The sequence below is a fragment of the Hevea brasiliensis genome, chromosome 16 (genome assembly GCF_030052815.1).
Source record: "Hevea brasiliensis isolate MT/VB/25A 57/8 chromosome 16, ASM3005281v1, whole genome shotgun sequence".
NCBI lineage: Eukaryota > Viridiplantae > Streptophyta > Magnoliopsida > Malpighiales > Euphorbiaceae > Hevea > Hevea brasiliensis.
The window spans coordinates 69,978,944-69,994,828 of record NC_079508.1 but is presented as its reverse complement, the minus strand read 5'-3'; the positions used below and the strand labels follow the sequence as shown (position 1 = coordinate 69,994,828).

General features: G+C 32.5%; 3 protein-coding genes across 3 annotated transcripts; 1 reads left to right on the top strand and 2 right to left on the bottom strand.

Moving 5' to 3' along the window:
* The first annotated feature begins 818 nt into the window (after positions 1-818).
* Positions 819-2,850, top strand: LOC110664128 (probable membrane-associated kinase regulator 2). Its single transcript, XM_021823685.2, has 2 exons — positions 819-2,300; positions 2,384-2,850. Exons 1-2 carry the CDS (start codon positions 1,061-1,063, stop codon positions 2,494-2,496), a joined length of 1,353 nt encoding a protein of 450 aa, XP_021679377.2. The 5' UTR covers positions 819-1,060; the 3' UTR covers positions 2,497-2,850.
* Positions 2,851-6,542: 3,692 nt separating this feature from the next.
* On the bottom strand, positions 6,543-7,356 carry LOC110664129 (late embryogenesis abundant protein At1g64065). The gene has a single exon (XM_021823686.2). It carries the CDS (start codon positions 7,320-7,322, stop codon positions 6,657-6,659), a length of 666 nt encoding a protein of 221 aa, XP_021679378.2. The 5' UTR covers positions 7,323-7,356; the 3' UTR covers positions 6,543-6,656.
* A 2,029-nt stretch (positions 7,357-9,385) lies between these two features.
* LOC110664095 (late embryogenesis abundant protein At1g64065) lies at positions 9,386-10,198 on the bottom strand. The gene has a single exon (XM_021823626.2). It carries the CDS (start codon positions 10,112-10,114, stop codon positions 9,473-9,475), a length of 642 nt encoding a protein of 213 aa, XP_021679318.2. The 5' UTR covers positions 10,115-10,198; the 3' UTR covers positions 9,386-9,472.
* Between the last annotated feature and the right edge of the window lie 5,687 nt (positions 10,199-15,885).

Below are 15,885 nucleotides of genomic sequence, written 5' to 3'. Positions count from 1 at the left end.
TAATAATTTTAATTAGTTATAAAAATATTAAATTATTTATAATTCTTAATTATAAATATATTATTATATTATATATATTAATTTTTAATTATATTTATACTTATATCTAAATATTATATAATAAACAAATAGTTAAAATGTATATTATATTATATTATATGTTTAATTATAAATTATATATACACTTTATAATCAAAGATTATATAATTTAGAAATAATTAAAAAATATATTATATAATATATTATATATTAATAATTTAATTTAAAATTTAAATATTAATTTAAGTATGACATTTAAGGATATAATTACATAAAATTATTTTAAAAATTGAGAATCAAATTAAATCATATTAAATCAAATCAAAATTAAAAAAATTGAGAAGGAATACTCGAAACTAAAATATTAAAAAATTAATTTAAAATCATATTAAAATTTCAATTCTATTTAAATTTTTAAAAATATTCCTAACTAAACTGGAACTACGTACCCCTAAAGTTTATATATAGGCTGGCTTATATATATATTTTTGGTTAATTTACAGTTGGGTGGGTTATACGTTAATTCATACAGCAATCCCCGTATAGAGTCAAAGTGTATGAAGGGATGAGAGAAGACTGAACCCTGAAGAGAATATTAAACGAGAACCATTCTTCTTTTTTTTTTTTTTTACCATTAAACGAGAATATGGACATAGATAATTAAATACACTGTAAATGTAAAAAGTAAAAACAGTATTTACTTTTACATAGGCCGTATCCGTATACATTTCAGACTCGCAGACTGATCTCACATGACTAACCTGCAACCTCCCCGAATCTAGACAAAATAAAAGCCAGAGCTCTCTTTCTTCTGTGGGAAAAAAAGCTTACCCCTCTCTGCTTACTTTGTCACCCCATTTTCAGTAGTACCCTCCTGCAACTCCCATTCTACTGAGTACCCCTCAAATCAATACCAACCCCTCTTTCCTTCCTTGCCCTTGCTGCTCTGTATCTTTCTAACATCAACTCATATTAATTTTTACCTTTTCTACTGCATTATTCTGGGCTGGCTCTCCCAACCATGGAAGCTTTTAGCTTGCTCAAATACTGGAGGGGCGGCGGCGGTGGTGTCGTTGTTGGCGCTAGAGATTCCGGTGTTAACTCACGCTCCACTACTATCCTCACTACCGTCGCCCAGAACGCTGTTGAAACCGACGATGATGATGACGATGACGGTCCCTTTTTTGACTTAGAGTTCGCTGTACCTGACGACGAGGAAGGAGAAGAAGACAGAGATGAGAAGAAAGTAATTAATGGAGACATTTCTGAGGAGGATAACGACGACGACGATGGGGAAGATACAGACGGGGAGACGGAGTTCAACTTCACTCTCTCTTCTGGTTCTAGCAACGACCGTATGGATCAAAATCTTACACTTTCACCTTCTGATGATTTGTTTTTCAAAGGGAGACTTGTGCCTATCGAGCCCTCCTCCCTGGTTCTCAATGGCTTAGAGCCTAGTTCGAAGCCTCAGTTCCCTGTTTCTTTCTTGAAATCAGCCACCAAGTTAAGAGTGTTCATGTTGGGGTTCAAGAAGTCAAAAATGAACGCAACGGAGAAAGCCGCCGAGGTTAATGAATCTGCTGCTTCTCCTACTCCCAAACAGCAACAACAGAAACAGGAAGAGAAAGAAGAGGAGGCCACCAAACAGAGCAAGTTCTTCACCGTCAAGTTCAAGGTCGAGGAGGTTCCTCTAGTTTCTTTCTTCACTAAAGAGAACAGTAAAAGCGTCAAGTCCTCGCGGAAGGAGAATAATACAGAGGAAAAAGCCGCCTCCTCCGCTTCAGATGAGAAGCGGTTTTCGAAAGAGGTAATGCAGAGATACTTGAAGAAGGTGAAGCCTCTTTACATTCGCGTTTCGAAACGGTACGCAGAGAAACTGAGATTCTCTGGCCAACTGAGCTTAGGCTCTGGACTGAAAGCATCTTCTCCTTCTCCGCCGCCGCCTTCCACGGTATCTTCAGCGCAGAAATCTTCACCGTCGAAATCAACGACGTCAGCCGAGAAGAGCCAACCGGAGACTGAAATTGGAGAAGCGCCTCAAGTGAGCAATGCGAGAAGCGTGAAACAAGGAAACTTGCCAGCGGGGCTGAGAATTGTGTGTAAACATTTAGGGAAAAGTCGTTCAGCGTCTTCTGCGGTGGCGGCGGCTCCTTCAGCTCAGATAATGTCAAGGAGGAGAGATGATTCGCTGTTGCAGCAGCAGGATGGGATCCAGAGCGCCATTCTGCACTGCAAAAGATCATTCAATGCCTCTAGAGGTATTTCGATTACATAATTAATAACTTTCGACCAACTCTGCCAAAGTTATCTGTTAATTAATTTGTTCTTTTTTGATGGGTAGATTCGGATTCCTCCATGCTATCAAGATCAGTGAGCGATCCCTCGCACGAGAAATCTCTTGAATTGACGAGGAAATCTTCAGATGAAGGAAAATTTCCGCGCTCTGAGAATTGAACCATCCTAAAATGAAGGGCGGGAAAATGGGTCTGTTTAATCAGAGTTGTGTGTGCTTAGAAATGATTCTCTCTAGGAATTATATTATCTTTTATCATTTTCTCAGTCCATGATTTTCGATCCTGTTCTGTAAATGTGTTTATTTTTAGTTTAGAGGAATTTTGGTTAGGATAAGTAAAAGAAGAGATGTTTGGTGTTTAAGGCAGGAAGCTCAGTACCTGATTTTTAGTTTACTACTGTCTATAAAAGCTTCATCTTTCTACTCCAAATCTGAAAGAAGTAGAGAAGAAGAATCCCTGGATGTTTATATCTATGAATAAAAATTTTACATAAAACAGTAATTTTCCTGTTCAACACCCAATAATAGATTATGGAATCAAATGGAAGTGGCTGGATCAGAGAATTAAAAATGAATCCAAGCCATGGTTTGATCCATCCTTGTAATGTGATAGGACGAAACAAAAATCAGAAAGCAGAAATATCTAACAATGATTAGATGGGTTTTGTCATATTGTTTTGAATTGATGTGTAAGTAATGGTTGTTACTTCTTCTTTGGATGATTTATGAAACATGGGTCCAGGCTCTAGAGTCTGGCGAAGGTTGGTGTCTTTAGTGGTCAGAGAAGTGAGGAAAGGAGAGAACCCAAATAGTGAAAAAAGAGATTTTCTTTTCTTTTTCTTTTTCTCAAAGGAGTCGGAGAGAGAGAGAGAGAGAGAGAGAGAGAGAGTTTCATTCTTTGTCAAAAACAGCACTAGTAGTTATCTTTATTTGTTTCTCTGGTTTAGCACATTTTCTTTAGTTTTCTTTTCTTCTTCTCACTATATATATATGGTCTAATCATGAAATCTTGGAATCAGAGAAGGTCATTCATTGGGGTTGATGCGACCCCAATTTATGTTCGTGTGAAAGTAACGTCTGGGATTCAATCTGTCTCCTTGTGTCTTGCATGGGACCTCCAAAACCGCTGCATTTAGCCTGCCAGGTTTTGCAGTTTAGGCAAAAGCCTTTTGTCGTTTTGGGCTTTTAAGTCAGTAACTAGATTCTTTTTACCCTTCTCTTTGCTTTTTAGGCCTCTAACTCAGCTTAATTTAAGGCCGAAACCTTTGTGCCATCCCTCCTTTCTTTGAACACACTTTCTCTATACAGCTTGTTTAGTGTTGTTGGCCGCCTCTCCACTATTAATGGTGCCAAAAAAATTTCTTACTTTTCTTTAAATTTAAAAGGAAAACTCCTTATACTTATCTGATATACACAGTAATCAGGAATTGGTTAGGATTGTTTGTTGTTGAGGCGACCATCCTGCAGACATCACACACCACAGACTCGTTTATTTAATTATCTACGTTTATATAGGTTGCCGGCTTCTTTGTCTCCTTCAGCTTCGAGTACTCTTAGCTAGTGGTGAGTCTGTGCATTAAGATTTGAATAATTGGATTAAAATTACTGGTACTAGTTCCCTCGTGAAGTCTTGCATGTGCATTTGGGTATCTACCAAAAATTCCCTCATTTCAACAGGCGAATTGAGCGGCATGTGCAATACATTGCTCGTGGATAAAGAAATCGGAGATAATCACTTGAAAACAGCACATTGACATTTCAAGTGCAGTGTGAGATAAAGAGGTGCTTGAAATAGGAACTCGAGATATAATAGCAACCATGAGTTGTGAGGACAAAATCCCCATTGCGAGCCAGCATGTCCCAAGGAATCACAGGGCAGTTCATGCACTCGAGCCCATTTTAGGCCAAACTCAAAAGTATTTTACCCACCAGCTAGATGAATTTTTCTCTCTAATGGGTCTAATTCATGCACCATGAGACACTTTTGTATCCCCAAAAGTCCCAACAGCCCTTCTTAAAACCAATTACAAGGGATTGGCTCTCTTTCCATGATTGATATGTCTCTGCTTTATTTCTCATTTCAGTTTCTACTTTAACAAAGACACTTTTTGGGTTTTGTAAAATCTAGAATTTTCCATTTTTAACGTTTTAACTTGGATACAAGTGGTCCCATAAAATTGGGTGATACAGGTGCTTGATAGAATCCGTATTAATGAATGTAAAATTATTATTATAATTATCATTAATTTTAGCCAAATTAATGTGAAATTAAATATAACAAAGCTATCTATTTAATAGGGGACAGCAAAGTAGTTGGTGGTGATTAGGGGATGCACCGTTTGTCGATTTTGTACTCCCCTAGGGATAGGGATCAATTTCTCACACAAAGTGGAAGAGCGGATCAGCTCAGCCATTTAATCAAATCCCCGACGCACTTCAAGCTCAGCCATTTTGCGGCTTTCACTTGCTCATTGCCTTTTGAGTTAGGCCCAAAATGGGCTCAAGTGACATGGTTCCCAAATATTCAATTATTCTGGGCCCAAATTTGACATAAGCCCACTTCATACGTTCTTAAAAAGAAAAGGTTTATAATAGATATATTCAAATAATTAAACACCTTTTTTTTCAAATTATTTTTTAATATTATTTAAAATAGATAATATAGGCTAATTATTAGGTACATCAAAAGCACTAAAAAATAGTACTCCTTCTCTCACAGAAAGTGAGTCCCTTCTATTATATAGGGAGTGAGTCCCATATAATTGTGAAAGGTATATGTGCACCGAGTGCACCTAATAATTTCTCTCCAATTATAATGCCAAATGGACCGATGCTTAATTAGACATTGAACTAAGCAATAGGCAAATAGAGAGAAATAAGAGAAAAAGAAAAAAAAAATCCAAGTCACAATTATGAATTTATGATTTCTCATAAAAAAAAAATCCAAAAATATTTATTTTTTCCCCAAAATATTATAGTAATAACACAGTTATGATAGATCTCATTTTCCATTGGCATTCACTCTTTTAATTAATGTGCAATGAGACCAAGTCTTGGATTCAATTTGATAACTTTTCAAAACCATGCACAATGAAAAATCTGAGGGATCCATTGATAGCATTTCTTTAAGGTTTTCCTAAGAAGAAGTAGTCCACTATTATATCTTGTAATCATTCAATAAATCATTCCTTTTGTTTCTTTCTATTGGATCCTAATAGCAAAGCAGTCCAATGCTCTATCCCCATTGAATTGTAAGAGCAAATGTAGCCCTGAACCATTCCTTTCGTCTCTTTCTACTGTGTTCCCTTGTTTGGTCCTTCGTCCTATTCCTTCAAAGTTCAAACACTCAGTTGCTTACTTTTACATTTAATAATCAGAAAACTTACTTTACATTTAATAATCAGTATATTCTTATTGAATAAAAAATTAATAAATAATTTAAAATTATGATATATCCTATTTAAAAACATGATAGAGCCTATTATGCATATAAGATTATAATTTTTTACTGACTGAATATATAAATTAATTTATTTCCTTAATAGAAAATTCTTATAAATATGTTACTCAATCACCATCAGAATTTCGTTACGTTCTCTAAGTTTTTTTATTTATAATTTAGCTCAGAGGTGTTCAACATTGACTTGACAAATTTGTTTTTTCTTTTAAATATTAAGTGAAATTGAAATATTGATTATAATAAATTTAATTTAAAATAAAATTATTATGCCTACATAATTTCATTAATTCTCTTTAATTTTAAATTTATGATATTATTATAACATATCCAAAGAAAAAAACAATGAACACTAGTTAATGGAAGGGCTAAAGGAGATCCTACCATGGAAATATGAGGCTCACTTGGGAAGTCCTTTTTGGGCTTGTTCTTCAAGCTTGTACTTTCTTGGCAAGATAATTTAGTGCGCTCAGGAAGTTTAAGTGATAATGATATATTTGATGACTTTTCTTTCTTTTTTTTTTAAGCAATTTATTTATTTATTTTTTTAGAGTAAAGAACAATTTCATTAGTATCAATCAAAAGCATATAGAATATCAGAGAAGCAATTTGATTACTTTTCCTGAGTCTAAAATGGGATATACAACAAATGCAAAACAAGCTTGTATATATATATATATATATATATATATATATATATATATATATATATATATATATATATATATATCTGTAACCCCTCTACATAGCTATTTAGCAACCCATGTATGTATATTGATAATATATATATAACAAAACAAAACAAAAGTATCGTAACAAGTGACTATTAAAATTAATCATCAGCACAGAATATAATTGAGGACCTCAAAGGAAATGTGGTCTGCAATTTTCTTGAATCTCCTGGCTTAAAAAATGATATTTAATAGTGCAATTCACTTCTACCGCAAGATGCTTCTTGATAATGTTGAGTATCTTCACCTTCCCATCAATTACTGTGCTGGTGCTCACAGTTAAAGAACCTGAAATTGCATCCTTAACCCAGCTTGCAACTTCCAAAATTTTCTCAGGAATCATATTCACCGTAACGTTCATGTGAATCGTCCGCCTTGCCTTGGCCTTCTCTGACGGAGTCCTCGCCTCGCCGACCACCGTGCCACCATACAAAACAGTTGTTGTTCCGTTGTTGAACTTGAAGGAGGCGAAGTTAGGGTTTTTCAATGAAATATCAGCAAGAAGTGTGACGTTGGCATCGGTTCTGAAACTGAAACTCCCATTAGGTAGCAGCAGTGGTTCCAGGTCCAGGGTTAGGGTGTTCATCCTGACAACAGGATCCTTGATATGAAAAACAGTGAAAAAGAGGACTAGAACGGTGACAGCTAGAATTAAAAGGAAGGCAATGAAACAGCCGCAACACTTGATGCATTTTCGCTGGTGAAGCTTCAATTGGGTGGATAAGGCTTCCTCTTCATCGCTGAGGGATTGGAATGCAGAAGCAGCTAAAGGCTTGGCCTGCTCTGTGGTCTCAGCCATGGGCCACACGCTGGAATGGAAAAGAATGATTCAATTTTTTTAGTAATATAAACGGCTAGATTTTGTCCATAGTGTTTGACATGTAACCATCTCAACGACTTCACTACGCGTTTTACACGCACGGCGTGAACGACTTGACTTTTGACTGTGCGCACTACGGATATTATGGGAAATTTCCACCTTCGATTTAAGGTAAAAATATCAATTACACTTCAAATTAAAATTAGGAGATCTACTATTGTAAAATAAAAATACTGATTAAATAAAATTCCATGAAGTTTCCATAAGCTTTTTCTGATTTTTGATGCACCCGTGAAGAGCAAGAATAATCAATGAAGTTACTTTCAATCAACATTCTATATAATTCTACCTCAACAATTGGCCTTGTGTTTACACATTCCCAAGCACTGCACGAAATGGTTTCATATATCATTATCACAGTTTAAAAATTAATGGGTAAATTCATCAACTTTGATTTGTAATTGATACGCTTGTATATTTGACAAAGAGTGTTGACTATGGGAAATGTGGATTCCTAACAACCTACGCCAAAGGGAGAAGAGTGAGTGGCCCTTTTTATTTCGTCTTGCCTTTTAAATTGTTCCAATTTCTAGGCTCCCAATTTGAGTACTCTGTATTATTTATTTATTTTTAGTTAAAATTTAAATTCAAAATTTTATAATTTTAAAAATAAATTTTAATTAAACTATAGAATAATTCTTCCTTTTCAATCTCCCCATAGAGTTTAGATTGCAGGTCTTTTCACTTTTCTTGGTTTGGAGTGTTGTGAAGACATTGAAAACAAAGAGAGTAACATTTAAGAAATCGTTTTAGGAGTTATGTCATGGGCAAGGCTCGTTCACTACATTATTATACATATCATTCAATACTAGACATAGGCCTGTCCCAGTTTCGACTGAAATCACATCCAAATCAATCCGATTGAAATTAGATTAAATTTCATCAAACACATATTTAATCAGAATAATTTAAAATCGAATTCAATTAATAGTTTAATCTATTTTTGAGTTAAATTAAAAATTATTTTTTTAAAATAAAGATATATAGAAAATTTATCATCAAATTTGATCAAGCAAGATAAATTGAATTAAATTGATTCGTAACTGGAAAAAAAAAAAAAAAAAAACCTTCAATATGGTTCCTAATCCCGAACTCATAGAAGCAGAATCGCCAATCTGATTCTAATCCCAACCTTATCCACTGCAACCACAGCTTAACGAAATCATACAGAGATCAGGAAATTATGACTATTTCTTGGATATTATGTTTTCATATTGGTGATGCTAACAGCTTAACAAAATAGCTATCCTTCAATCTGTATGATCTCGTTAAGCTGTCAGCGTCAGCTTTATGAAAACATTATATCCAAGAAATAGCCTTAATTTGCACTGAGAGTCACTAACTAATTAACCCACTTTGCGGCTTTTATGCAATTTTTTTTTTTTTTTACTTGCAAATAGTGCATTACACAACTGAAGAAGAATCAGAGTACAAGATAGAGCTAAGCTTGTTAGGAACTTAGCTAAGAAATCAGCAGCTCTATAAGCACTTCTCTTGACCAAGGAAAATGACACATTATGGAAGTAAGGAAGAAGAGATTTATACAAATGAATGGTGGGAGATCTGGCTTTTATACAAATTGATCCCATACAATTCTTCTTCATTTGATATCTGATAACCAATGATGTCAACATAATACTTCACTTTAGCAAGTTAACTTGCTTCTTAACGAAATCATCTCCACCTTATGTATTAGATAATTATATATCATTTATCAATTATCAATATTGTGTGCGTGTGTGTGTATATATATATATATATATATATATATATATAAAGATGGATTAGAAAAGCCATCTTTAATCTAAAGAGAATCAAATTCCTTTTTTTTAGTAGGGATTGAAGGAATAAGAATGTGAAATTCACTTTATCAGACGAATAATAAGCTTTAAACCATTAAATTAGACAAAGAGGATCAAATTCTTGATCCTTGCGTGGAAGAGAGCAGGAAAAATTTTGCAAGGGAGTTGGAACAAAAACAATGAAAGAGTTGATACAAGTATTTACTCAATATATATGTAGCTTCATCAAAATTGTTTAGAAACAGATAACAAAGGAATTCAACCCTATTAGCTACATATCAAATCCTGAAGCTCAAAAGCATGGCTTGTCAAATTAAGGCTCATACTACAATTTATGGAAGCAGTTCTCCTCTTCTTTACAATCTGCCAAAACTTAACTTTTCCACTGAACTTGGCAAGGCTGTTCAACTTCAAAATCCCCGAATTTATGTCCTTGCTTAACTTTTCAGTATCCGATAATCTATATGATCTCACATCCACCTTAACCTTTATCTTTTCTTTCCCTCTAGCTCTGACTAGCCCCTTGCCTATTATCGCTTTTCCCACTGTCGTGCCTCCATATAACACATTTGCAGTCGAATTCTCGAACTTGAACATCCCAAAATTCGGATTCTCGATCGAGAACTCGGCCTCTAGAGTCATATTAAAGGAAGGGAAAGACGCATTATTATTAGTATAGACAAGATTTTTCACTGAAACCAAGCTCAATTCGAGATGGGGAGTTCTCGGACGCATTACTACAAGTGCAAAAACGAGGAAGATAGCACTGAGGATGACAATTCCTGCAAGAAGATATACGAGGCATTTACTGCTTTTTTCTTGCTGGGGTTTTACGGCGGCGAATTCCTCATCGTTTCTTGGGTTAAGTTTCAGCGGTGGTAACGGAACCATCTGATTGTCTTCCGCCATGGCTTTGGTGTGAAGGAACTGAGGGTTTAATTGGGTTATTTATTTATGCGTGTGGTCGCCAAGCTTTTGGAATTGACGGAAATAGGCACAGTGGAGCATAGTGGAAGGAAACTAAGACGCGTTTAAGTTATCGTGTGCTTAGTGGACTGGTCCAATCACATGGTTGCCTGCTTATATATATATATATATTTTTAAGAATTCTCTCCTTTTTGTTAATGTTCATTCTAATTTTTTAAAAATAAAAGGATACATAATATTTTTAATAAAATTTATTTTCGTTGGATTAATACAAATCATTATATTTTTTTTATATAAATCTTTTATTTTTCATAATATTATAATTTTTAATAATTAAAGATTCTGATCACAGTCTGTACTATAGCGTGCCACGTTGAAGTCCAGTCTTTACAGGAGTCTTTGCACATAAAGGTTTTGGCTTTTTTTTTTTAATAAAACAGATAATTTTATTTATAATAAAAAAGAAAAAAAAAACCCGCAGCTTTTTTCTTCCTTCGATTCCAAGCAAACATATTGGGTTTAAGGCTTGAATGTGAATAGAAAATATGAAATTAAATTTTAAAGTCATAATTTGATAATAAATAAAAAATTAAATTTTTCATGAATTTATTTTTAATAATTTTAATCCTCTATCGTATGAGTTAAAATTTTCTAATGCTTGAATTTAGAGAGTCAAAAAATTATTATTAGTGACATATTATATTGAGATTCAATATCTATATTTAAATGAAGACTTCACTTAATTGTAAGTGTTGGTGCATTAATTAATTAATTAATTAATTAATTAATTAATTAATTATTGTAATAAAATTAATGAACACATGTATTTATATGCTTGACGCTTTAGACTTTTCTGATAAAGAGCAAGCAGGCCTACAAGTCCCTTCCTCTTTAAATTCCTCAAAATAATGAGAATTACACTTCGACTTTGGTATAGACAACTTAACACAAAATATAGAAATATAAAACAATTGTGCTTTTGCTTTAAATTTAGGGGGTAAGGTTTTGAGTTTGAATTCTTTCATTTATATTAAAAATTATTATTATTTTAAAAACATTTAAATATAAAATTTAATAAACAATTTTAATATTTACCATTATAATATTTTCTTTCAAAAAGTTTCTTGTCATGTTGATTAAATTTATCACAATTTATAAGCATTGTAAATAAAATGTATAATAAAAAATAACTTATAATAAAGAAATTATTGGGTATACCTTACACTCAAAATAAATGAAACTCATTATTTTAAGTTAAGAAATTAATTGATAAATAATATTTTTTTAATAATTAAGAAGTAAAAAATTATTATGCATTAAAAAATAAATAAGCATCGTTAGTCCAATGGCATCAACCATTACTTAAATTACCCAAAATAGAAGTTAGTGTGTGATGAAATATTTTCAACAAAGGTCACTTTCCAACAATTTTCTTTCATTTCTGTTGCAATGGGCAGGCGAGAGTGCTTTCTCTGTGGACCCAAAGCGTAGGATATAATGCAAGCATGGAGTAAGTGAGGGGTCAGCTCAATCTTCAAAACAATATATGGTTCAACTGCTTCTTTCTTACGTTACCTTTCCCCCTGTAACCTTTCACATGAGGATATGGAAATAAGGAATCCCACTAATTAATCGCCAGAACATACATAACCTTTTCATGTTGACACTTAATTCAATTTACGGATTTGAATAATACATAATCAAATTTAATATGAGTTGAGAAAATAATATCAAATAGAGTTTAGGTTTTATATAATGGATATGAATTATTTATATAAATAATTAATTAAATATAAAATATATTTTTTCTAATAATATTTATACATTTTTATATATTATATTTAAATAAATATAATTTATATATTTTGTATAATTATTTAATTTTTAAAATATAAATTATTAATAAATAATTTTTTTTATTCAATTGAGCACAAAGAACCTGTAATAGTTGATTTACTGCATAATTGGCAGTATAATATAAATAAATTTTTATATATGATATTTAAATTATTAAATTCAATAGAGGCACAATAAACTTGAAAACTCGAACTTGAAAAATTTTCACTCTCTATGAGAAGAAGATCAAGCAGACTACTCCTGATTGATTTTAATAAATAATATATTTTGTATAGATTATTAAATAAAAAATATAAAGTTAAATGGATTTAAATATTATTTAGGTAATAATAGCCAAATTTAAGATAAATTTATATAGTTTAGAATAAATTTTAATAGAATTGAAAATAAATTTGAAATACTAATTTCCAACATATACATTTATTAAATTTTTAGTGATTGAACCAAGCAAATGTCAAATTGATATTTTTAGTAATTAAAAATCATAACATTTTAAAATTAATAATTAAATACATATATAAATGAAACCCACAATATAAAAATATCAAAAGGAAAAAAGAAAAACCAAAATTAATTAAAAGAAAGGAAAATTACAAAAATAACAAAACCAGCATATATATTGCCTTCATTTGCAACTAAGATTTTGAAGCATATTGGTCGAGACATTAATAAACGTGATAGTGCAATTCATTTGAGCAGATTTGTTCGTCTTGATCACTTTTCATCAATTCCCCTTTGCGACTCAGCTTGGCTTGACTCTTCGACATCAAAACATTTGGTCCCAAGACTTGCAGTGCTAGGCAAAGCAATAGAATCCACTTCCACCAGCACATCAACCCTTTTGGTGGGCCGAGCTGTATTCCAAGCCTTGGAACCAGGGCCTGCCCTCCAGTCACACCCTGATGCGTACAAGAATGTGGCACTCCCAGAATCAAATTTATAGTGACCAAAGTTGGCATTTTTCTCTGTCACTTGGGCACTAACCCTTATGTTAACTGAAGATGAATCTGTGGTTTCAGTTTTCATACTTTCAATACTTACTGTTCCCAGCCTAAACTTTGGGGTCCTTATTTTCATTATATTGAGCGCTGTTGTGCGCTGTAAAAGCGTGTAAACTACGAAAAAAACAAAGCAAATACACAAAACACTTATATTTACGTAGTTCACCCTCTCAACATAGGACTACATCCATGGGTATGCCATCTTCCACTATTAATAAATAAATAAATCATCATTATAAGCTCAAAGTTATATTATCCATCAACCCAATTACACTCAAGAGAACCCATATCACATCAAACTACTCTTACTAATTATATTAGTTAATTCCTCTCAGTCTCCTCTAGACATAACTCAATATATTTACTATTTTAATTACTACACCACAAAGGATGTCTTCAACTACGTGGGTAAGAGCATTCTCAATAATGGACAAGAATCATTTCCTCTTGAATTCTATGTCCTTTCTCCACCTTAGGCCAAAACATCTTTTTACTGCAATGGGCAAAAGCCCCCTTATCAATGGGCAAAACCCCTCTCTACAACGGGCAACAACCTCACTCCATGAGCTGAAAGCCACTATCTTTAATGGACAAAAGCCAAATAACTTTTTCTATCATTTTCCTATAAATCTTTATAGTGTTAATTCCTTCAATTATTATCTGATTAGAAGTTCCACTCAATTTAGGAATAACACTAAAATAAGAGTTATACTTATTATAAGAAATATTCCTCCATCCTATTGAGGAATATTTCTCCCACTCAAATTAGGAAAAGATCTCTCTCCAAATCCCATTAAGATTTTGAGTCATAATTCTAAAAATCTCCGCCTTGACTCAAAATTCATCAACCATTGCATACCTTAAATTTTTGAGTGTCATCAAATCATCAAATCTCCATGCTTTAACTTGAACCCTTCAAATCATCAATTCTTTAATCTTCATCTTAGGTGTAACTTGCTTCTTTTTTCAAAAATCTTCACGTTATCAACCATTTTGATTTTGCATCAAGAGCTCCACCTCAATTTCAACTCTCCACCACCACCATTATTGCATGTATGATTTTTTACATGTCACAATAGCTCCACCTTCAATCAAACTCACCAAGATTATCTACAAGCTCTGATATCAATTTGTTGTGTACCGCGAAAGCTTGTAAAATATGAAGAAACAAAGCAAACACACAAAATATTAATATTTATTTGGTTTACCCTCTCAACATAGGGCTACATCCACAGTCATGCCATCTTCCACTATCAATAAATAAATAAATGATCATTACAAGCTCAAAGCTATATTATCCATCAATCCAATTACAACCAAGAGAATCCATATAACATCAAATTACTCATACTAAATATATTAGTTAGTCCCTTTCAGTCTCTTCTAGACATAACTCAATATATTTATTATTTTAACTACTACACCACGAAGGGTGTCTTCAACTATGTGGGTAAGAGCCCTCTCACCAATGGACAAGAATCCCTTTCTCTTGAATTATATGTCATTTCTCCACCTTAAGCCAAAGCCTCTCTTCACTACAATGGACAAAAGCCTCTCATCAATGGGCAGAGCTAAATCCGCAGCAATTGGCAAGACCTCTCTCTACAATGGGCGACAGCCTCACTCCATGAGCTGAAAGCTACTCTCTTTAATGGGCAAAAGCCAAATAACTTTTTCCATCATTCTCCTATTTATAGTGTTAATTCCTTCAATTCTTATCTAATTAAGAGTCCCACTCAATTTAGGAATAACACTAAAATAAGAGTTCTACTAACTATAAGAAATATTTCTCTATCATATTGAGGAATATTTCTCCCACTCAAATTAGGAAAATATCTCTTTCAAAATCCCATTAAGATTTTGAGTCATAATTCTAACAAACGCCTTGGATGATTGCTTCTTTACTTGATGCCTTTTTGTCGGGGCTAGCGGATATTGGTTCTTGTCAAACATTTTCCTCCTCTAATGCTATATCGAGGGACCGGAAATTACTAACTGAAAAGGAAATGAATTTGTTGATATGTTTATTTGAAATTAAGCTATAATATATGGTCTACAGCATATTTCTTAATCAGTTCTTATATACACACAATCAAGGATCAGGTAAACAAAAGGCAAATAGATCAAACGTTTTGGATTTGAATTTGGAACCTGATGCATGATCAATTAGGGTATTTAATTGTTGAAGATTTCGTCTTAGTGAACAAGTGAGATTATAAAATGCATTCATATATAAATTTTTTCTTCGCCATTTTTTTTCTTAAATGTTTAAGATACGTTCCAATATTATTGCATACGTATACTAGGTATATTAATTATTGGACATGGTCATAGAGCAAAGAGGAAAAAGAAGAGCTTAGATCCATCCCATTAAGGTGGAAGCCGATAAATTTAGGTCAATCCACACAATTAAAGGATAGTTTATCCAATCCGAGCCCAGCTGCAAAATTAAAGAGTTTATCCAGTGAAGGTATTTTAAATTTGCTCCATATCTGGTGTTTTTTTATTCTCAATTCATAATATCAATTATCACATCAATGTATTTAAATTTAATAATATTTAAATCTTATTAAAATTTCATTTGGCGCATATATTTATATATTGGTCCTGATAATTAAAATTAATTTAAGTAAATTTTAATTGAAAAATAAAGAGACCAGAAGATTTTAACTATGAATAGGATAATTTAATTTCTTTTTGAATAAAAGAGTATGCAATTTAAAGAAACGCAATAAAATAAATATAATTTAAGGAAAGATTAATTTTATTATTTATACTAAAAAAAGTCAAAATGAAGTGCACATATAAAATGAAGGAGTGTGAATAGCGCTATCGTCTTTATATTCATTGATATATATATTTTTTAATTTAAATATTAAACAATTTAATAATAAA

Bases quoted from the DNA above. Each gene is read 5' to 3' on its own strand.
- LOC110664095 (XM_021823626.2), bottom strand. From the start codon at position 10,114: ATGGCGGAAGACAATCAGATGGTTCCGTTACCACCGCTGAAACTTAAC.
- LOC110664129 (XM_021823686.2), bottom strand. From the start codon at position 7,322: ATGGCTGAGACCACAGAGCAGGCCAAGCCTTTAGCTGCTTCTGCATTC.
- LOC110664128 (XM_021823685.2), top strand. From the start codon at position 1,061: ATGGAAGCTTTTAGCTTGCTCAAATACTGGAGGGGCGGCGGCGGTGGT. The intron at 2,301-2,383 runs GTATTTCGATTA...TTTGATGGGTAG, and splicing joins ATCATTCAATGCCTCTAGAG to ATTCGGATTCCTCCATGCTA.